Raw genomic sequence first — 23500 nt, forward strand, 5'->3', positions numbered from 1 at the left:
AAGGGGGGGGAGGATGAAATTTATGGCTTCGGTGGTGATCTGCGGGATATGGTGTTCACCCCGCTTCCTCCGTAGGCATCTGTGTTCAATCTGCCTCTGTGGGGAGGAGACCAGCTTCCGCCATCAACAAGAGCTCCCCGGGACTGTCTACGTGGCCCCTCTGAAAGGAAACGAGAAGGGCCCTGGGTCTCCTCAGCTGAGAATATGCTTTTACAGCTCCTTGTTCATCATCTTCTAATGTGTCTGGAAATCGGTAGGAATGGCCCCTTGTGGTGAAAGGGTTTTGACTTTTACTGCCTTATGGAGAACAAACCTAGCAGAGAAAGGTATTGTCTGAGGACTCTTAGGACAAGTCCGAGAGATTCCCATTATACAATAGATCATACTCTGGTCCCCTGTGTCTGGTCGGTGTAAAGGTGGCGGTGGTGTGTGCAGATAGGATGGCGTAGATGACACGATGATTTGGTTGTATGGTTTACCTCCTTAGTCTACTGCTTTTATTGCTAATTTCACCAAAGTTTTACATTTTATTTTTACCTTTTAAAACCAGCTTATTAGAGAGGAGAGTTGTTGTTGCTTTGCATTGCTCCTTAGATCACAATATTAGCAGAACTTCTAAAATACATGTACATAGGACTATAAAAACAAATGGTTATTTTTAAAAAATGCCTGCTAGTCCTGGATTTTTACTCAGAGAGGTTTTCATCTGTCTTATTTGCTATTTCCCACTTTACTTTCATCTGTGAACTTCTTTGACAATCAACTTTTAATTCCTTCCGTGGATGGGCGTCCGAGGTGTAAACAAAAATATTTACTCTATAAATGTTATTTTGCCCAAACATTTTATTCTATTTCTGAGCCAGTTTTTTCTTTTTTTCCAGTATATTTAACAAAGTATAGAGTGGATGGGCTTGGGTATAACTTTCTCTGCTCATCTTCTCTGTGAGAAAGGAGTGAAATAATTAAAAATCATCAACAGGAGAAAGGACAGGGGCTATCAAAGCATTGCAAATTTAGCAGTCTCCTCTAAATAACTGACAGTTGGCAGAAGATATGTAGCAGTTAACTCTGTAATCTGCAATTAGAGAGATAAACCAAGTCACCATATGCCAAGCTGCCTGCCCATATTGGAATATTGGGTGTCTCATTTCAGCAATAATATATTACAGCTCACATTGTCCTTGGATATCAGGATGTAAGGAGTCCACATTAGGATTCAAACATTTTCTGGTCTTTTTTCTTTGATGTAATTAGTATAGCCTCTCTTTAAAAAGAAACATCCTTACAAAAAAATTACAAGAAGAGAGGTTTAAAAAAAAAGGGTTTAGAAATGAAATACTTCCTACAGTCTGGCACATCTTTTTTTTTTTCTTGTGGTTTCATTTTTCACATTTAAACTTTAATTCAATTGAAATTCCTTTTAGTTAAAAGTTGTTCTAGCTATATTTATTGATCATGTCCACATTGATTTTTTTTTTGTTTTTTTTAAATGCTATTTTAAAGAGATATACTTTTTTTTTTTAATTGAAGTATAGTTGATTTACAAGGTTGTGTTAGTTTCAGGTGTACAGCACACTGATTCAGTTATACATATACATCTATTTTTATTCAGATTATTTCCTTTATAGGTTATTATGAAATATTGAGTACAATTCCCTATGCTATTACAGTAGGTCCTTGTTGGTTATCTATTTTATGTATAGTAATGCGGCACATCTGTTTGATCTTGACCTTGAGTGCTTACGATCTGGGGAGGTGAGACCAAAGGTATTTCAGGTTTAAAGGCAGTGTGGGATTCAGGTCAGGCCCATTCAGGAAGACAGCGTATCGTTTTCCTAAATGGCATCTGAAGTGCAGCTGCTGTTCATCAGGGCACGGGAGAGGGCAGGATGAGGGTCCCCGGGAGAGGGCAGGATGAGGGTCCCCGGGAGAGGGCAGGATGAGGGTCCCCGCTGCCCTCGCAGGCTGGGCTTGTGCCACTCTCTGCCTGGCATTCAGCGCCTCTGCCTGTTCCCATGGGGCCGGCTCGGTGGCCTGTGTGGACATGCACCCCCAGCACATTCCAGCCCAGCCTCAGAACCCCAGGACCCACCACATCGCCATTCTCAGCGGCAGCTCTTCCTACTCACCGGGTGACACGGCTTCAGGTATGTATGGGAGAGGCTTTGAGAGACCCCCAGGAGCCCCTGGGCCCTAGTGACAAATTCCAAGTTGTGTTTGTCCCAGGTAGGAGTTTCCTGGGCTAAAGTTTGGCTTAATCCTAAGAAGAAATTATGTAGACAAAAACAAGCATGAAGTATTTGTGAGTTTAAAAAAAATTTTTTTTTATTGAAGCATAGTTGATTTACTATGCTGTATTAATATCTGCTGTACAGTAAAGTGACTCAGTTATTCACATATATACGTTATTTTTTATATTCTTTTCCATTATGGTTTATCACAGGATATTGAATATAGTTCCCTGTGCTCTACAGTAGGACCTTGTTGTTTATCCATTCTATATGTAATAGTTTACATCTGCTAACTCCAAACTCCCAATCCATCCCTCCCCCATCCCCCCTCCTCCTTGGCCACCACAAGTCTGTTCTCTATGTCTGTGAGTCTGTTTCTCTTTCGTAGATGGGTTCATTTGTGCCCTATTTTAGATTCTACATGTAAGTGATATCATATGGTATTGGTCTTTCTCTTTCTGACTTATTTCACTTAGTATGATAATCCCTAGTTGCAGCTATGAAGCATGAAATATTTGTATCATGAAAATCATATAACTAATCTCTATATTGATATTAATCTTTATAAGAGAAGAGAGCACAAACGGCCTTATAATAAAAAATTATTTTGTCTTTATTATAAGGTATAAATATAGTTACCCTGAACAAACGTCACATATCAAGGATGTGTGAGAAATAGGCTTTTTTCCTCCTTATTTAAAACTAAAATTATTTGAGGAGTGAAAAGAGCGTTTCCTGCTGTTTTAGGTCAGGTGCCTACAAATTCAGAGCGAGAACTTGAGTGCAGGTGGTTTATTTGCGGAGTGATCCAGGAAGCATAGATGAGAGAGAGGGGAAAGGGTGACAGGGAATAACGAAACACTAATAACAGGTGTCAAATAGAGTGGGTGACTGCTGTGGGCAACGCACTGGGGCCCAGTTCCAGTGGGGACCCTCTGAGAAACCACGGGAAACACACCTGTGAATCATCCCTTGGGAGGATGGAGGAGGGGTATTTATTGGTTGAGGGTAGCCCCCCAGGGGTGTTTCCACCATCCATCCCACCTCCCAACACACATACACGCACTTCAGAGTCACACCTGCCCACCTTGGACCAAGATCCCAAGATGCCAGCTGGAAAAAGCAGGAAAGACGGCTACTCATGCAGAGTGAAGGAAGTCAGAAAGAGAAAAACAAGTATCGTATATTAACACATATATGTGGAATCTAGAAAAATGGTACAGATGAACCAATTTGCAGGGCAGGAATAGAGAGGCGAACGTAGAGAACGGGCAGGTGGACACAGTGGGGGAAGCGGAGGGTGGAATGGTTTGGGAGGTTGGGATTGAAATATATACACCACCATGTGTAAAACAGATAGCTGGTGGGAACCTGTGGTATATAGTGCAGGGAGCGCAGCTCAGTGCTCTGTGATGACCTAGAGGGGTGGGATGGCAGGGGGTGGGGGGGAGGTCCAAGAGGGAGGGGGTATATGTATACATATAGCTGATTCACTTCCTCATACAGCAGAAACTAACACAACATTGTAAAGCAATTATACTCCAATAAGAAAAAAGAAAAAAAAAGAAAGAAAGCTACTGAGGTGATTCAGTTATACATAGATATACACACCCCTGGGGGGGCTACCCTCAACCAATAAATACCCCTCCTCCATCCTGAAACTAACACAACATTGTTAATCAACTATACTCCAATATAAAATATAAAGTTAAAAAAAAAAGAAAGCTACTGATGTTGAAGATAGTAGCTAAGTGTAGACAGGAAAGTATCTATTTAACAGCTACAGTGAACTCAAACACATCAGCAGGGTTGGCTCCATTCCTTTTTGATGTATGCTAACTCTTTTGATGGGAATTAGAGGTGATAAATGGAAATGAAATTTACCCTCTCTATATGGTTTTATCCAATCATTTTGTTCTACTGATTAGTGTGAGGAATAAAAAAATATGGAAAATATTGTCGGGTTACCCCCTCAAAGAGTTGCATAGTTTACAGTTCCAGTACTACTGAATGAGTGCCCTAGTTTTTCTGTTGGCCTATCAATACTGGTTATAATTACACATTTTGAAATTTGTTAACATGATAGGTATAAAATAGTCTCATTTATAATTGTTTTAAAAATTATGATTGAGCTTGTTTATTTTCTGTTTGTGTCTGTTGATAATTTTCAGTTTGGCCATCTTTTTGTTAATTCACCATAACTCTTTGTATATTTGTCTGTTGTATCTTACAAATACCTTTCTCATTTTATCATTTGTTTTTTTATTTCTTCTATATTGAGAATTTTAAGAAATCATCTTTTCCTTTATGGCTACTGAATTTGCTTAGAGAGGCATTCCTAACTCCAATATTAAAACAAAAACAAAAACAAAAGCAAAAACAAAACAAAACAACAACAATGAAAAAAAAGCCAAACTATTGTTTCTAGTCCTTTTGTACTTCATTTTTACATATCTTTTATATTCCATCTTTACAAATGGAATTTATTTTGGGTGTGAAATAGCACTTCAACCTTTTTTTTTCCCCTAATGAATTGTTTACTTTTAGGGGGCTGGGCTGGTCCTAAGCTTTTCATTTTGAAAATACACATGTAAAGTCACCAAGTGGAACTCCCTCAAGTGTGTTGACCTTGAATGGATGTTTTCTGTTGAAGTGGCTGTGAGGAGCAGTCGTGATTTCATGGGCTTTCTACTTCAGGCCCGAAGAGAGTCTGATCATCAGATAGCTGGCACTTTTGTTTTCATTCCTCCTCATTCCAAACCGATGGCTTGTTTTGAAGAGGCTGACACAGTCACCCACGTGGACAAGTCCCGGAAGAGAAATCTGTCCTTTGCGTGGCAGGCCCCCGCCCACCTTGTAGGGGACGTCAGGTTCCTGTAAGAGAGTCAAGTTCTGGTTCTTGGTAACTGAGCTTCCACCTTGAAGACAGGGGCTTCTCCTCTCTTCCTTCTTGTTTCCTACCTCCCACCCTCCACCTTATAACAAGGACAGGGTCACTGGGGCTGCCCCAACTGGAGTGTCTCTATGGGGGGGACTAAAAAAAATTGTCCTAACTCCCCTCTGTGCTGTTATACATGGTCCAGGAATGTGTGACGTCCCTCCTCCCTGTGCACAGATGAACCTTGGCCAGTCTCTCCAGGAAATTCTCACTAGGAATGTGACCTCCTTGGGGGTTTAGGTGCTGGCCTCGTAGCCTTTGGTTATAGAATCCACACCCTCCCCCCAGCAAAAATAAATTACAAGTGTCCCAGAAGCTGATGCCAGCCAATATTTGGGGCTCCCACTGCTGCACAAGAGCTGCTGTGTTCTCGCGTTGTCTGCTGATATCTGCCAGGTACAGCTTTCAAGTGCAGATGCAATGATGGTTGGTTCTATGCTGGTGGGATTTTGGTGTTTTTAAAACATCCACATGTTTTTTGGGATTTCCCTGGTGGCGCAGTGGTTGAGAATCCGTCTGCCAATGCAGGGGACACGGGTTCGAGCCCTGGTCCGGGAAGATCCCACATGCCGCAGAGCAACTAAGCCCGTGTGCCACAACTACTGAGCCTGCACTCTAGAGCCCGCGAGCCACAACTACTGAGCCCGCGTGCCACAACTACTGAAGCCCATGCGCCTAGAACCCATGCTCCGCAACAAGAGAAGCCACTGCAGTGAGAAGCCCGCGCACCGCAATGAAGAGTAGCCCCCCCCTCACCGCAACTAGAGAAAACCCACGTGCAGCAACAAAGACCCAACGCAGCCAAAAATAAATTAATTAATTAATTTAAAAAAATACATATGCTTTTTGTTTAGAAAAAAAAAAAGTATTTTCTTTTTTTTTAAAATACATTTATTTATTTATTTATTTATTTTTCTCTCCGTTGGGTCTTCGCTGTAGCACGTGGGCTTTCTCTAGTTGCGGTGAGCAGGGGCCACTCTTCGTTGTGGTGCGTCGGCCGCTCAATGCAGCGGCTTCTCTTTTTTTTTTTTTTTTTTATGTATACCAAGTACTTTATGAAATTCACCACACACAACTGACCTTCACATATACATTTCAAAAATCAGAAGGACAATGACATTCTTAAAACCCAAAGGTTAGATAAGGCCCACCTTTCCAATCTTTTTTGCATTTTAAGAAATGATCTGATCTAATGATGTTAATGTAGAAACACATTATATATTTTAACATCAATAAGGACAAAAGAGCTGCTGGTGGGAGAGTCGGGAGAGAGCCCAGAAAGAGAGAGACAGAGGCAGGCAGACAGTGGGCACTTCCTGGGCCTGGGCAGAGCCACTGAGGGCTCCGTGCTTCGGCCTAATGTCCACCAGATGGGTGTGATCATGACAGCACCCACCTCGTAGTGCTGCATAAGGACGAAGGAGCCAGTATATGCCAACTGCGTGGACCAGTTCCCGGAAACTGTAAGCATCATACAAACATCATCGGTCCCCAAAATGAAACCGGGGCTTTGTCCCTCTTTTCACTCACATGTACCAAGAAAGCAAACTTCTTTTTTTTGGTTTTTAGGAAAGGGTATGTATTCCTCAGTTTCTTTCCCCTACACCCTCATATACAGAAGAGGGAGGTTGTGCCCAAGGGTGGAGACATCCAGACCCCATGGTTGTCCCCTCTGCACTGGGGAATGTGAGAGATGAGGTGTGTGTCCCCTGCCCCTCAGGGTCCTCTTTCCTTCCATCCATTCCTGGTGGCCTAACACAGCAGGAAGGACAAACCAGGAGGATGACACTGTGCCCTGACGACTTTGCCCATCTGGAAATGCCAGGACCCACTCGACTGTTGGTGTAACCGGCTCCTGCCAGGACTTTGGTTCCAATGCAAGGGATGTGTGGTGCCTGAAGGCCTTCAATCTGTACAGTTACTTTTTATTTCTCAAAGCCCCTCCGTTTGTATTTTTAGATTTACTGTCATAGCTGCTCTGTGCTACAGAAGAAGTAGTTCAGAAACTGTTATTTCCTTTTGACAGAAGCATCTCTCAAGTCCTCCTACATTCTCTCATCTCCCAGGATCCTTTCCCACCATAACCTTGACATGAAAACGAACCAAGACTTTTACTTGCCCCTTAACTCTCCGGGTGATCTCAGCTAAATTCATCACATTTTTATAACTGCCTTCTGAATACTTACAGTGAGAAAAATGGTACTTGCCAATAATCCCTAATTCGGTGAAATTTGGGGGGGATGAATGAGATCATGTTGGTGCAAATGATTTTTACTGAAGAAAGGCATTATGTATTCAAAATATTATTTAGAATATGAATGATTTATCTCTCAGTTTCAATAGCATTTACAGTTCCAATAGGATTATACAATTGTACAACAGATTTATAAAATTTTCAATGAAAGCTGTAATTCAATTCATGACATACCAGTAATGGCGAATGATCACAGTTGAAGATGAAACCTTTTGAGTCAACGGTTCTAGAAGACACCTTTTAGTCAAAAGGAGATTCTTAATGATTGCATTTATTCAGGAGGGTAATTGATTTGTACCTATTGTCTCTTATTTTAATTATTTGCTGCTATTGAGCTTTTGTTTTTAAAAAGAATGAAGTCACCCGAGGGAGTAACACAATCATCTCTCTCTAAGTTCTATCCATGTAGACTTGGGTTCTTCTTTATCTTTTTGTTTCTTCTCTCCTTTCTATCAGGACAGCCCGAGGTATGATTTAAGGGAAACTAAATCCTCGAATCACTCTGCTTTCTTTCTCCACAGTTTATCAGTGGTCCAGTCATATTTCGTTTACTGGGCGAGGATTGAATCACCTGTCGTGTCTCAACAGACACACAGTAGAGCTAGTTCCGACAGCCACGTGGAGCCTGGCCCACCTATGCCAGCACCTGGGCAGAGGCCGGAGGGCATGGAAGGAACTGCCCCAGGTACAGCTTGCCACTGCATTCACCAGTCTGGTTGGCAGCATTATTTTCACAGTTACTATTTTTCACTTAAGAGTGACTCCAGCCAGTTTCCAGTTCCTGAGACCCAACCAATAGACACCTGCCTTGGGAGTGTCAACAGTTCCTGGGGACGTGATCCCACAGCCATGGGTGGGGGTCGAGAGGACACTTGCAAGTTCAGCGTTCGCTGCAGCAAACACGCTCTGTCCGGCTCAATCTCACAGGTGAAGGTGGGCCATGAAGCATTGGAACTGAGCTGCAAAACCAAAAAATAGCCATACACCTTCCCCCACTCCCACGCTTAACAAATCACCACAATATTTCAGCTGTTTTCCCCAGTCCCCTGAGGCTGCACAGGGAACACCAGAAAGAAATAACCCTTTTTTCTTTTTTTATGTAAGTTCATCCAGTTTTGATTGTTACTTTCCGAGGTAGGTAGATGGCTCTTTGCAGCTTGGATTGTAGAACAGAATCAGGAACGCGAGGCTGTTTCGATGGCAATGGATGTTTTTCCTGGCTCACCACGTGACTTTAGATTCCATTGGCCCATGAACTTCTGAGAAAACAAACAAACAAAAATAGACAATGAAAAAAACCCTAACCAGCTAGAGAATGTCTGACCCACCTGAAAATTCCTGGTGAAATTGAACTCATTTTCATTATTTATTTCTAGTTAAGCGCTCTGATGCCTTCATAAAGGCATCCAATCACCTGCACAGAAGATCCAACCTTTAATCCATTCAATTCCACTTTCCTTTCCAGGCTAACATGGTGAGGCCAGGATCCGATATGAATCCCTGACTTTGCTAGTCTAGCAGACCCAGGCTCAGAGCCAACCCTGGGCCACCCTCCATCTCTGCCTGTGACCAAAACCTTTGTCTTCTCCACATTGCCCAGCACTGCTCCTCCAACCTTTTCACCAAGATACTCCTAAAAGCAGAGAAAAGGTCTCAGGGTCTGAGAGCGTGGCCTTAAGAAGACCCTGCAAATCCAACATGGGTTTGAAGTCTCCTGTTTCATGTTATAAATCATGCGAAATGTTGCATTCTGATCCCAGGCATGTTTGTTTTAAGATGAATAGGAATAGTAGTGAGGCTTCAGGAAGACGGGTCCCGTTGGTACTGTAAAGTCTCTCCAATGGTTGACCCCGCTGGCACCTTGTCCCCTGCGGGGTGGCGGACGCCAATCTGAGCAGCTACAGGGTAGACTCCTTATCATGCTTCTCACATTCGTCCGCTTGGCTCCTGCCTGTTTTCTTACCCATTCCTCTACGCAAACCCCAGCGCTCCCCAAGGGAAAAATGAATGTGTGTGTGAGTGCGTGTGTACATGCACACACATTGGGGGAGGTGTCATCTAACAAAGTTAAATGGATTTTTTAACTGTAAGAAGACTTCAGCTGCCAAATGTGAGTGACACATTGTCCCATTGGGAAGATAGTATATTGTGTCTCTCAAACTTATTTTCCAGCAGAGCCTTGGAACACTTTGGGGTCCTACCCAACCGCACCAGGCATGACCTACTTTTATATCTCCATGTTTTGCCTTCTGATATTTCCTTAAACGGAACTGTTCCTCAGGATGAACTATTTACCTTTCCAGGAGCAGTTCAAATATCTCCTTTGTGAGCCTTTTCCCCTTACTTCTTGGTAGGCAAATGTAATTGCTTTCTTTAGCTCTGGTATTGAAGCTCTCATCACACTGTGATTTATAAGGTTGGGCATCTAGGAGTCTGTCCCCTAGATTTTGAATTCAGAAACAACAGTTAGCAATCGGCATCACTTCTGCACTTCATTCCCAGCACCTGGAATGATGCCCAGCACACAGTGGGTCTGCAGAAAGTGTCTGAAAGCATTTAGAGTTCAGGCAGGAGTTAAAACTGTCAGAATTTTTGCTAAATTCTGCGTGTCTGTGTAAGCCTTCTTTATTTTTCACTTCAATCTCGATATTTTTGAGTAATGAAGACATTAGAACAAAGTGTCACCAAAAAAAAAAAAAATGAGAGAGAGAAAGAAAGAATTCAATCCAACCCAATTGGAGCCCTGGCCAGAGAAACTTCTGACAGCACTTTTCTGTGAACAACATCGTGGTCGCCCTACTCATCATCGTGGTAAACACGTAGTGCACGTCGTATCTGTACCAGGCACTGTGCTGCATGCGTTTACATCAATGATTTCACTTTACCCCTGCCACAGTCCTAGGCTGTAGGTACCATTACTGGTCTCATTTTGCAAAAGAAGAAACTGACACTCTGGAGGACTTACCCCAAATCGGGAATTAGCAGAGTGAAGAGCTGAACCCAGACAATGATTCCAAAACCTGTGCTTGTTTGTTTGCTGCCCTCTGTGAAGCTATTTCTAATGCTCTGGGCCATCATGTCAGCTAATCACCGATGGGAAAGGAGACAGTGGAGGGCAGTGATCCCACCTCTGCCCATAGCAGAGGCTCGAGTCCTTACCATCACTGGGGAAATTTTTGCGTTAATATACTATGGCAAGAATGATCTAGGGCTTTAAAAAATCCGTGATTTGTGGGGTTCCATTTTATTTTCTAGCTAGAAGCAGGTTTTGGCAGAAGTGAGAACACATAGAGTGGTCACAGCGGTTTCTATGTTCGCTGATTGGTGACTGTTAAGAATGCACAAGCCCAGAAGGGCTAGGAGCTTACTCTTTAAAAAGACATGAGAATTCAGGTGCTTTGCTGCTTGGTCAGGAGTTTCTCCTACTGAGCAGATCATCCTTATGGTGATGCTTTTGAGTGGTTCACACTTAACGGTCTGTCCTCAGGCACGTTAAAATCTCTGGCATTCAGCCCATTGTCCTGGCTGTGTGTGCTAATCGATAAAAGGAACGATTTCTCCTTCTCTCCCTGTAGTGTCTCTGGGCCTCCGCTTGGCCCCCAGGGTGCCCGTCACTCTTCCTCAGCAGCGCACAGATGTCTCTGCTGTGGCCGTCCCTGGAGCTGCAGAAGAGGACAGCTTAGATCCAGTTCCTGCCAATGTTCGGGTGACAGAATTTCGTGGGGCTGCAGAGACTCCATTCCAAGCATCTTCACACATAGCTGCCGTAGTCAGCGATGGCCCCCAACCCAGCGGGGACAACACCCCAACCCTGGAACCATCCCTGGACGTTCGTGGGCTGGAGAGGTTCATGGCCATCAGGGGATTCTCCTCAGAGAGCTTTGCTTCCAGCCGTAGCACCCACCACAGGTAATGGGCCAGGGGGTGGGCCATTCGGGACAGGTGGTGGGATGAGGCCAAACACAAGGGTGCTGAGGAAATGGAACCTTCTTGGAGTCAGACAGAAAAAGATCTCAACCATATTTATTCTTTAGTGCGTGAGAAACACTGATTGTAGAAGAGCCACTGGTCAGAAGGGCTGGATATATAAATTACCTGGGGAATCTGTACTGTCTTGGACAGGGTGAGGTCTTTGAGATGCTGCTATAAGTAAAATAAAATATAAATATAGGTTTTATATTTTAGATACATACATTTATAATATGTAAATATATATAATATATAAATATAAATTATATAAATCAATAAAAGCATTCACTGAGTCTTTGCTGCCATCTTCACGCACCACCCACCCCCATTCCCTCTCCAACTCCAAACTCCGGTGTTCCAACAAATGTAATTTTATCAGTATACACAGCAGTGACAGGAAACGTTGCTCTTATTTATTTATTTATTTATTTGTTGCGTTGTGTCTTCGTTGCTGTGCGCAGGCTTTCTCTAGTTGTGGTGAGCGGGGCTCTTTGTTACAATGCACAGGCTTCTCATTGCGGTGGCTTCTCTTGTTGTGGAGCATGGGCTCTATAGGCATGCGAGCTTCAGTAGTTGTGGCTCGCGGGCTCTAGAGCGCAGGCTCAGTAGCTGTGACGCACGGGCTTAGTTGCTCCGTGGCATGTGGGATCTTCCCAAACCAGGGATCGAACCCATGTTCCCTGCATTGGCAGGCGGATCCTTAACCACTGCGCCACTAGGGAAGCCCCCAGAAACGTTGCTTTTTGATTATCATATAAAGTGAAGTCAAGTCAGAGAAAGACAAACACCATATGATATCACTTATATGTGGAATCTAAAGAAAATAATACAAATGAACTTATTTACAAAACAGAAACAAACTCACAGACTTAGAGAAAAAACTTATGGTTACCAGCGGGGAAGGGCAGATTGAGAATTTGGGATTGACATGTACACACTGCTATATTTAAAATAGATAGCCAAAAAGGTTTTAGTGCAGGGAACTCTGCTCAGTACTCTGTAATAACCTAAATGGGAAAAGAATTTGAAAAAGAATAGATATATGTATATGTAAACTGAATCACTTTGCTGTACACCTGGAATTAACACAGCATTGTTAATTAACTCTACTCCAAAATAAAATAAAAATAAATTAAATAAATTAATTTCTGAAGGAAAAATCAAACAAACAAACAAAAAAACCTGGCAGCAATTAGGTAGGTAGGAATAAAGATAAAATAAGATTGGTCATGAATTAATAATTTTTGAAGCTGGGTGGTAAATATTTGGGGATTCATTATATTATTCTACTTGTTTCTTTTGAAATTTTTTATAATAAAAGGTAAGAAAAGAAACCCCAGTACTTAGGGACTCCTTCTCAGCCTTTTTTCCCTTCCCTTTAGGACTCAGAATGATCCAAGCTTTGATTCATTGGAAACTTGCCTACCCTCGGATAGGGATGAACAGGTAACAGCCAAGTTGTGCATGAGCAGTGAGTTTGGTATTTTTGACGCCAGAGTGGGAAGTTCCAGGCTGGGAAATCAGAGCTATTAGACTAGCAGCCAAAATCAGAGAGGAGGAGGCAAGGGTATGATATATACACAGCATCTTTTTCCAATCAATATCAGCCTTTTCATTATACACAGCGTCTCTGAAGTTATTTGCAATTGTAGAAATTGATGGTTTTAGTGAGTTGTTTTCCCACTTAGCTTGGGTTAATAAGCCCTCTCTTCTCCTCCCCCCACCCTGTCCTTCACAACATTGGCCTCAAAATACCATGTATGGTCCCAGAGGTTAGATCAATGGGCAATATAAAATATACATGCCCAATGATATACTATTCCTTTGAACTCTTAAAAGGAACACAAAATAAAACATGGTATAATATCCTTACTCAAATTTATTGGAACTTACAGCAAGATTCAATGGTCCCTCTTGCATAAAAAGACACACTCAAAGCTTTCAGCCACTGGAGATGACTGTCACCCATATTGGTCTAGAAGCCTCTTAAAGGACCCTAAGTTTATTCTTGTAAGTGGCCTCCATGCTCTCTCAGTGGAGTTTCCATTAGCTTCCCCGTCCCCATCAATAACAAGTGCATGTTTATCTGCATGGACGTTTTCCTCTGAGCTCTTTATTTTTTTTTTAATTTATTAATTTAATTTAATTTATTTATTTTTGGCTGCGTTGGGTCTTCATTGCTGTGCGCAGGCTTTCTCTAGTCGCGGTGAGTGGGGGCTACTCTTCGTTGCGGTGTGCAGGCTTCTCATTGCTGTGGCTTCTCTTGTTGCAGAGCACGGGCTCTAGGTGCACGGGCTTCAGTAGCTGTGGCTCACGGGCTCTAGAGTGCAGGCTCAGTAGTTGTGGCGCACGGGCTTAGTTGCTCCGCGGCACGTGGGACCTTCCCGGACCAGGGCTCGAATCCGTGTTCCCTGCACTGGCAGGTGGATTCTTAACCACTGTGCCACCAGGGAAGCCCCCTCTGAGCTCTTTTAAGAGCAGGCATGAGGCTGGGTTTTCAGCTGCGATCTGGGATTCTCTAAGGAACTCAGGTTAGTTGCAAAGTTCAGTGGCTGCTTGGGGGGAAGACCAGCCCCTTTGATTTCTCTTTTTCCCTTTGCTTTTCTAGGACAAGGTGAAGGCCTCAAACAGGACGGTGATGAGGCCTCCTCTGTACACTGTCCGTCTTTCCTATCCTCGCCTCTGGTCCTCTGGGGCACTCACTGGACATGGGGCCAGGGCGGCCAATCCAACCCCTGTCCTCCACACTTCTGCCACCTCCAGGCCACCCACTGCCAGTGGCCAGTCAGAGGCATCAAGACCCTCTGCCAGCTTCCTGCCTCAGTCACAGCACAAGGAGCCCAAAGTGAGCGAGGGCAATGGAGAGAGTCACGTGGGACACCCCAGGAAGACCAACCCAAGGCCTGAGCTTGGGCAAGACGAAGCCAGGGCCCCTTTGGGGATCCAGCTCGGGACTCTGCAGCTGGGAATCCTGCTTTGCCTTTCGGCTGCTTTGGGCATGGCCGTGGCTGTTGGCCTTCGCTACCTGCATACCCCGTCTTGCCACAAGCGGACGGAAGTATCCTTTAGTGAGCCTGCTGGGGACGCAGCTGCCAGGAGTGACGGAGGCAAGATCGTGCATGTCAGGAGGATTGGGGAGAACAGTTTTGTTTCTGTTGAAGCAGAATACAACTGGATCACGCCCACTGTGGGGAGCAAGAAAACAGTCCTCTGAGAAGGCGTCTCAGTGTCCCCCTTAGACCCTGTAGAGTGTCTCAGCCAGAATAGAGCTACTGAGACTAGCTGATGAGGATGGGGATTCACTGTGCCTCCCATCAGGGAGCAGTTAGTGGAGGGAGCAGCAAAAGGACAGTTTTATCAACAGAGGGAATTATTTTCCGGCTTTGTTGTCTTAACATCTGTAATTTAGCAGCTTTTTTTTCTTTCTTTCTTTTTTTTTTTTAGCAGCTTTTTTTCTTTTTGCAATTAGACGTTCTGTTTGAAGAGTTAAACTCAACACAATGAATATTGTATAACCTGCTCATTAACTAGACTCCCGTGGCCACTGAGCTTCCTCCGTTGCCTTAAGGAACCTGCAGAAGTAGAACTTCTGTCCCTCCTCAGCGTGTCAGCCTCATCGACTCTCTTTGAAAAAAAAGTAACGTCGAGGTTGAGTCTCTTGCAAGAAAAAGGACTGCAGCCCTCCCTTTGCCTCTTCAAACCACCCCCAAAGAAGTTCTGTTTTCCAAACTGGAGCTCAAAGGTGGCTCTGATGTCTTTGCCTGGGTGAGTGCAAGGGTATTCAGCCTTCTTGGACACTCAGAAGCCTGGCAAATCTGCCATGGAAATTGATCCAAAGCAAGGAAGCGTTTAGAGAGTTTGATTACCCACATCTGTGGGAAAACATACATGCGGCAGGAGGCCATAAACACCAGAGAGGGGTAAGCAAGCCTCTTCATCAGGGGTAAATGGATCTGAGACTGCCCATCCATTTACACTTGATGAGAGATTTATGTATCCCAACGACTAGCAGACATCTTGCCTTTTGCGAAAGGTCAGGCTGAAAAAAATGATGATACCAGCACAGTTTTAAGAAGAGTCTTTACCTGTCTAAGAAAGCAAGATGGATGAAGACCATCTACCCGCTCTCGTGACTTCATGAAGATCACTTTGATTTAGCAGGAGTCCCATAGATACTACATGAGGTCAAAACAACATGTTTGAATATAACTCTCGAATATGCTCACCTAATATAACACAATGGAATTAGCTGCCTTTTCAAAGATAAACCTATTACAGAGTCACGATCCATTTAAATGTGGAAACAAAAACCACTATAAATTTGGAAAGGGTATTTCTTAATTGAGCACCTAAATCGTGCAGGTACTGTGCTAAGAACTGTACATTTATTTTCACATTTAATTCTCACAATAACTTCATGAGGAATAAGTTCAGTAAATCACTAAATAGAAGGAGGCATTCGTGACATCTCGATTCAACAAAAACATTTAAAAAAAATTGGGTGTGTAGGAAAGAGCTGCTTCTGTTTTTCCAGCCCCTGTTAGCTCACTGGGCATCAATTCCAACACTCTCTCCTCCTGGATTCTGGGGTTGACAGACCTGTCCCCTGACTTCAGTCAAGCGCCTCACTGGGCACGTGGAGACCTAGGTAATTGTATGTTCACAAATGAAGGTGTTCTGGGAATGCCGTGGAAAGAGACACATGTACTGTACTCCAGTGGGGGCCACAGATATCCCTCCTACATACCCCGCGCTCCCCAGGGATGCCCCCCGCCAAGATGAAGAAGACAAGCCATCTCACTAGTGGAGAGCGCCCATCTGGCCAGGTCACATCAGAGCTGGGTGCACCACATATACACTACCTTCCGGATCTTTCCTGTCCAAGCGGATATTATCCTGTGTAAACAGACTGTTTTGATTATCTATTGCTGTGAAACAAACTACCCCTTAACCCAGTGCTTTAAAACAACGCCTACCACTGATGGTCTCACACGACACTGGGGTTGCCTGGGCTCAGCTGGGCAGCTCTTCTGCTCTGCCTGTTGTCAAATGGGCTGGAACATCCGAGATGACTCACTCACGGGGCTGGCAGTTCATGCTGGCTGCCGGCTGGGTACTCACTGGGGCCGTGGGTGAGTGTGGGAAACAATTTGCTTCTCCTTTTTGTGACTTCTTACTGCATAGCGTCTGGGTTCCCAGAAGGAGTGTCCCAGGCAGACAAGAGCAGAAGCTGGGCATCTTGTAAGGCTTAGCCTGGGAAATAACACGGTTTTACTCCCGCCACGTTCTGGTGGTCACAGCATGTCACAGCCCTCATTCTTCCAGGGGAAGGGCAACAGATTTCAGTTTTCAAAGGAAGAAGTGGCAAAGGAGTTGAAGTTATGTTTGATTCACTGCATCGCTGGTTAGACTGCTGGCCTGCCACGGGGCTTGTGTGAGAAGAGACAGGCTGCTCACCTTCAGGAGATGCCATGGGTCACCCTCCCTGCAAAGCATCAAAGGGGCCGAGGGAACTCTCCAGGCTTTAGGGTTTTTTTTTTGTTTGTTTTCTTGTTTGTGTTTTTGGCCACACCGCGAGGCTTGCGGGATCTTAGTTCCCGGACCAGGGATCGAACCCACGCCCACGGCAGTGAAAGTGCTGAGTCCTAACCACTGGATGGCCAGGGAATTGCCCAGGCTTTAGGGATTAGGCACCTCCTCTTCCCCAGCTGGGAACTCCAGGTCAGGCACGATAGTGACAGGTGCAGAAGAGTCAGCCAGACTTATAAGCCTCAGCTTCCTCAACAGAGATAAATGGATCACAAAATGATTTACCTCTTTCGGCTGTTGTGAAGATTAAATGCATGTTGAATACTTAGCTGCCTCTAACCGACATGCCATTGTTATTAACATCCTCCTGCAGCTGCAACACTATCTTTAAATCTAGTCCATTTAGAGAAATCCCATGGCCACCAAAGATGTGATTCCCTGTCCGTGACAATTTCTCCCCTGTGCCCTCACTGCCGCGGCCCAGCCAGTGGAGGCATCACGTTGGTTGTCATGGCAGCCACTGGCTACAGTTCCTGCTGGGGGTCAGGCATTTTTGCTGAGACATTCTGAGTAAACTCCGTTTTGGGAAGGGCGGCTGGAATCCCCAGGCCTGAATTCAGGACACATAAAACCCCTCGGTCACTGTGATCTTGAAGGTTCTCTAAGCCTGGCTTCAGAGACGCCCCAGAGGGGAGTGAGTAGGCAGTGTTAATTTAACCTGAAGGCACTTACTAAAGCACAAAGCCCTTAAAAGTTATAAAAAGGCAAAGGGCTCAAATGCAGCATCTTAAAATAACTTTTTTGTTTTGTGGGAACAGCTAGAGAATTGCTCAGCCAACCACTTCTTGGAGAAGGAAGTTTGGGGCTAAAGACACATTTCAGGGAAAATAACAGAAAAACAATTGCTAAAAACTCTATTTTAAACAAATGGTTTTACATCTATTGTGCTAATTTCATAATCACAGATTGGGGCTAGGGGTGGGCTTTAACCTTTTTACATTCAGAGACTATTTTTGATATTTCTAATTAATTTCTCCCCTTGGATACAATAATTTTGGTAAATCACAACTTAACGCTTAACTGTAGCCTGGCCGAGCTATCTCACTGTCAAGGCTGTCTGCATTAATTTGCTGTTACAATGTTTGTTTTCTTTTTTAAAAAAATTCTAATTAACAACAACAAAAAAAATGGGTCAACAAGCCAGTAAATATTTAAACAAGTGTCACGTTTTATTTGAAATGTTGTCTGGGAAGAGCTGGCAACTTATGAATAAATTACAGATAGCATACCCTCTCCCGGTCTTGGACTTCCGGTATTAAAAAGTGATCCCAGCCTTTCTGGAATGCAGGCTCTGTGATTTGATTTCATGTCACCCCGACGTATTCCCCTCTTCTAAAAATGGTGTGTGGCAAGGAATTTCTTCTATTCAAGTGAAATGAATTTGCATTAATTTGTTTTATTAAACTTGAGAATTTCTCCGTTTTCTTAAGCTATTCAGAACTCAGCTCCATCTGGCCATTAGGGGTTTGCAAAAACAGCCATAATCATCTCTGGCTTAGAATATCAGGAGGGCCTTTGTGTCGAAAGCCTGGCTGATGTTTTGTGGGTTTGTTCTGTTCTTTAAATGCAGAAGGAAAAGTGAACATTTTGAGACTCTGCTCCTTTGAGCAGATGGGTGGAGTGGCCGAGACAACTGAAGTCTGGCAAATGTTTTTTGGTTTTTGTATTTTGCTTTTAAAACATAAATCGTTCATGCTACGCTGTCTCCACATTCTCTAATGGCTTTCCATCTTGCTCAGAATAAAATGTCAATATCCGGACTGGGCTGACCAGGTACCGTGAGACCCGGTCCTCCGACCACCTTCTTGCACATTCCCTGAGTTTCCAAGAATGGTTCACGGCTGCTGCACAGCTCTATCCAGCTCCCTTGGTCTGGCTGCCCATATTGTCTGGAAGCTGGTTCCCCCCAGACATCCGCAGCCTTCAGAACTTTGCTCCCATGTTGCCTCATCTGAGCAGCAGCTACTGTCCACTGCCCGCCCCCCCCGCCCCACTCTCTATGCCCTTGGTTGCTTTACAATATTGACAGCACTTCTTACCTCCTGAGTCTATGCATTCATTTGTGTGTTTATTTTCTGACTCGCCTTGACTAGGATGCTTTGTAAAGGCAGAGACATTGTTTATTCATTGCTAATTGTTCCCAGTACATAGTAAGTTATCAATAAATAACAAGTGAGTGAAAAGTTCAGGGTTCGTGTTACTGTCACCACTGCCTGGTCTGGATTGAACTTGAATATGCAGCACCTTGGGCCGCTGCAGGTGCCTGGGTGTCAAGCAGTACGAGTTTCTCTCCAAAGGTGAACTAAAGAGTGCTGTGTGCCACTGTCCCCAGGAGGGGAATATTCTGTGTCTCAGATCCAAGGCTTGGAGAGTTCTTGGTAGGGAGGAGTTGAGAATGGACTTAACCCTTTCAACCTTGGCTGGGCAGAAGATAAACTGAAAGGAGTCTTCCCACTTCACTTGTGAGCATACTTTCTTCGGTTTATGTGGTCTGGCATGGGGTTTCTCATCCTCCATGCTATCAACATTTGGGGTTGGATCATTCTTTGCTGTGGAGGACTGTCCTGTGCATTGTAGGAGGTTTAGCGGCACCCCTGGCCTCTACCCTTGAGATGCCAGTGGTACCCCCAGGCGTGACAACCAAAAGCATTCCCAGACATTGCCAGATGTCCCCTAGGGGGCAGAATCACCCCCAGTTGGGAACCACTGGCCTAGCAACTAAGAGATGCAACGATAAGCCCTAAGACGAAGCAGCATCTCCTAAATCATTCCCATATTGAGTGATGGAGTGGGCAGTATTGCAATAGAGAACTACAGGATTCAAAAATTGGACATGGCTTTAAAGATAATCTGACTTAGTGGGTTTGAATATTTAATTTTGCCTATTAGGTGCGACAGTAAAGGTTGAATGCTCTAGTTGAAGGCTGAGTATATTTCCCCTTCCTCCTCACCCTATCCCAGCACCGCCCTCCCCCCCCCCACCCCCCGCCTTCTCTCTCACCTTGAGGCACTGCCTGAGAAATGCAGGGCTCCAACAAGCATGGACGGAAACCATTAACAACACCTCCTCATTACAGATGAGGCGAGCAAGGCCCCCGAGCCGTCACAGTCAAACAGCAAGATAGGGTCTAGGTGGTCCTCGGATTCCTGCCTCTCAGCTCGACTACCAACGCACTTTTCTTTCGCCATACTCGGCAGATCATTTATTTTCTTGGAGCATGTTGGGTGTTGTAAATATTTCAGTAGATCCAGAGAGAGCCTGGAATCAAGCAGAAAAATGGCCTAGAATGATTAATCTACAGTTGCCATTAGGACCAGAAGGATGAAAGGACTTTGGGCAATGGCCACTGTGGTGGGTTGAGGGTGTTACCGGGTCTAAGCTCATCCTGCTCGGCCCACGACAAGCCAGTAATGGAGAGATGAATTGCTGGGGCAAGGAATAACGACTTTATTCGGAAAGCCAGCAAACCGAGAAGAGGTGGGCTCTGTGCCCCAGAGAACCATCTTGCCTGAGTCAGAATTCAGGCTTCTTTTACACTAAAAGGGGGAGGGAGTAAAGTCAGACACTTCCTGGTTCCCATCAGCCTCCGGAAGGGATGTGTTAATTTCTTCCTCCCTGCAGCCATTCACAGGTGGGCCTGGGCAGGATGTTTCCTGCGAGCTAAACAAAGGTATTTTAGCTTAATGCTCATGACCTGGGAGGCAGGGTTCCCAGAGATGGGCCACAATGTGCAATTTAATCTTATAGGCAACATCCCTTTAGTGATTAACTTGTAATAGAATACAAAAGATTCTTCCCTATTACAAGGGGAGGAGACATAACGGAGGGAAAAGAGACCAATAGGCCCAGATAGGGAAAGTGCTGGCTGTCACCGTCCACTACGCAGCTAAGAGACAACACTTGAAGATGTTTCCTTGGTTTACAGCTGCCATCTTGAACTCACTGCCTCCCTTCCCCTGGGCTCCTGCATTTTCCTTCCTTCAAATAGCCCCTTGGGAGACTCTTCCCCCCATCAGCTGGTCAGAGATGGTTTCTGCCAAGGGTTTTGTTAGTTACTTCGTCGAGGAAAGAAGCTGCCTGGAGATACATTCCATTGGATATTAAAGAATGTGTTTTCCTGATTTATAGTCAGGCTAGGCAGGGTTGTCTGAGAGGCAAGGAACCAATGGGGATATCCACTTTGACTAATGATTAATTATTATACCTAAAGTGATGTTTTCCTATCATCTGATAGGCTAGAAAAATAGACTACAGCTTGCCCGGTTAACATCACAGGTCACAGATGTTGCCTCTGCATTTTCAGATTGTATTATCCATTACAGGCAGCATCTTCTCATTTAGAAACATAATTTGTTGTTCTCGCAGACAAAAAAAACCCTGACATTTCACTTGCAAGCCGAAGATTAGAATCACAGCACAGGACCACAGATGGGAGTACATTAGGATGTGGTCGTGGTGGTGTCCCTGAACCAAGGACATGAGGCTTGTGCCAGGAGAGCTGTAGAAGGCGGTGACTTCTGATCTTTATTATGTAAATGTGCAGCCCCCAGCCGGGCTGTTTAACCTCATCAGGGGAAATGTCACTGATCATTTCAAGCTCCAAATGTAGCACAAGCATTAGTACTATTATGATTATTATTATTTGTAGGGCATGATGTAAGCCCGAGCCCTCTGATTAAGCTGAGTCTCTGCTTGCCCAGACCCTCTGGGGCTGAAAATCAACTCTTCTTGATATTAAACAATTAAACAAACAAATATATTTTGTTCTCTCTCTTTAATGTTTGTGGAGGGGGCGCTGTCCATGTCTGGTGTCTGCCAGGCATGGGGAAGATGGTGAGAGTTTCACAACGTCTAATTTCCACCCCCAGATGCTTCCTCTCCTGTCTCCTGCAGGAATTATGCCCCGGTGACAGAAGTGTTTAGAGAAGCTGGGGCAGGAGAGGGGGACAGATCTGGGGGTGGAAAATGGTGAGGATGGAAAAGAGAGAGATACTGCAGGAGATTAGAGAAGAAAGGGCTGAAGGAGGGGAAAGGTCCTTCAGCCCCGGGCATGGGTCCCTGCTATCTACCGGAGCCATAAAGCAAACTGAGAAGGCTCCCGGATCTAAGAGGTGGAGACAAAAAGAGATCGGAATCAAGCAACAAAGAAAAGGAAGTCAGTGAGAAGGGGAAAAGTCAGAGGCAGTTGATTTGCAGCCCCGGGTGATAGAAGGCAAAGGCTGTGCATCTCTGAATCCGGATTTCAGGACCTGAACTGGCAAGGTCCTAGCTTCAGAAGAAAAGACTCCCGATGTGGGAAACTAAGAAATAGAAGTAAAACACACAGATGCAGTGGAATTCTGGAGGAGACACAGAGCCCGAGTGTGTTCTTGCTTTCCCCTCCCACAGCCTGGCAGTAGGGGAAAGGTCCAGCTTCACAAGTAACCCAGGAGGGAGTCTGATTCACTGCACAATTGGAAACACTAGACACTTCTCCATAGACCCTCAGAGACCCTCCCATCTGGACCCAAATCCTTCAGACATAAACACTGACATCAGGATCCCAGTCCAATTAAATCAGACTTCTTAGGAGTAGGGCCCACATCCATAGTTTTTAAAGCTTTCCAGGTGACTCCAATGGGCTGCCAGGGCTGAGAACTGCTGCTTTAGATTCTGATGGATATAAACTCCACAAACTCTTGTGTGTTTATTTTCTGCTGTATCCTCTGGCATCTAGCACAGTGCCTGGCACAGAGTAGAAATTGAATATAGATTTACTACATGAAAGGATAGTGGGTAAAGCACGGCATTTCTGTAATAGAAACAAGTCATATAATTAGGGCATGTAGGGCATCTGTGCAGAGGAGTTACCTCCCAGCCCTCCAAGAGCCATGGTCTCGGGGGCACGTTTGTCTCTTGTTGTGCCAGCGCAAGCAGACACACAGATATTGGACTCTGGGTGTGTGTGGTTTAGTTGACAGCAAATCAACAGCCCTACCACCCAAGGAGTTGGCCCAGTTGTCTTCCTCTCTTCTCCTAGGAGCCCTGGTGTGACAACATGGCTTTCAGAGAAGAGGCTCAAACCATCACACCACCATCTGCAGGCAGCCCGTTATGGGTCATTAATCTTTCCCCACCAGCAACTGAGGAATAGACAAGGGTCACTTCCAGTGGACTTTTCTTCCTTCCTCTTCCTGCTCCGGTCAGGAAGCAGGAAGGTCCGGTCAGTGATTAGTTCGGCAGAAGTGTTGAGTGACCTTTTCCCAGAGGCAGGAAACCTGTCCCTTTGGCTGCTGGATGAGAGAAGCCTCGCGAAGGGAAGCTAAGGAGGGTCCCCGGGTGTGGACTTGGGTCTGAGTTAGTTTGGTGGAGGAGCATCTCATCAGCATCTCTGCAGGACCGAGGTCGAGGGAGTCTGACATCAACTGCCAGACTTGTGTACCACGGTCAAGAGCCAGAGAAGCGACACGTTTGATTGGAGCTAGAGCCAGTGTATGGTCTGGGTCCTTCCTCTAGTCTCGCGGGACTCCTGCAGCAGA

General features: G+C 44.9%; 1 protein-coding gene across 1 annotated transcript; it reads left to right on the forward strand.

Moving 5' to 3' along the window:
• Positions 1-1939: 1939 nt before the first annotated feature.
• REELD1 (reeler domain containing 1) lies at positions 1940-14666 on the forward strand. Its single transcript, XM_059923936.1, has 6 exons — positions 1940-2147; positions 4885-5107; positions 7945-8108; positions 10999-11332; positions 12775-12838; positions 14001-14666. The coding sequence occupies exons 1-6, from the start codon at positions 1940-1942 to the stop codon at positions 14604-14606; spliced, it is 1599 nt and encodes a 532-aa protein (XP_059779919.1). The 3' UTR covers positions 14607-14666.
• The last annotated feature ends 8834 nt before the right edge of the window (positions 14667-23500 follow it).

The sequence above is a fragment of the Balaenoptera ricei genome, chromosome 5, assembly GCF_028023285.1.
Source record: "Balaenoptera ricei isolate mBalRic1 chromosome 5, mBalRic1.hap2, whole genome shotgun sequence".
NCBI lineage: Eukaryota > Metazoa > Chordata > Mammalia > Artiodactyla > Balaenopteridae > Balaenoptera > Balaenoptera ricei.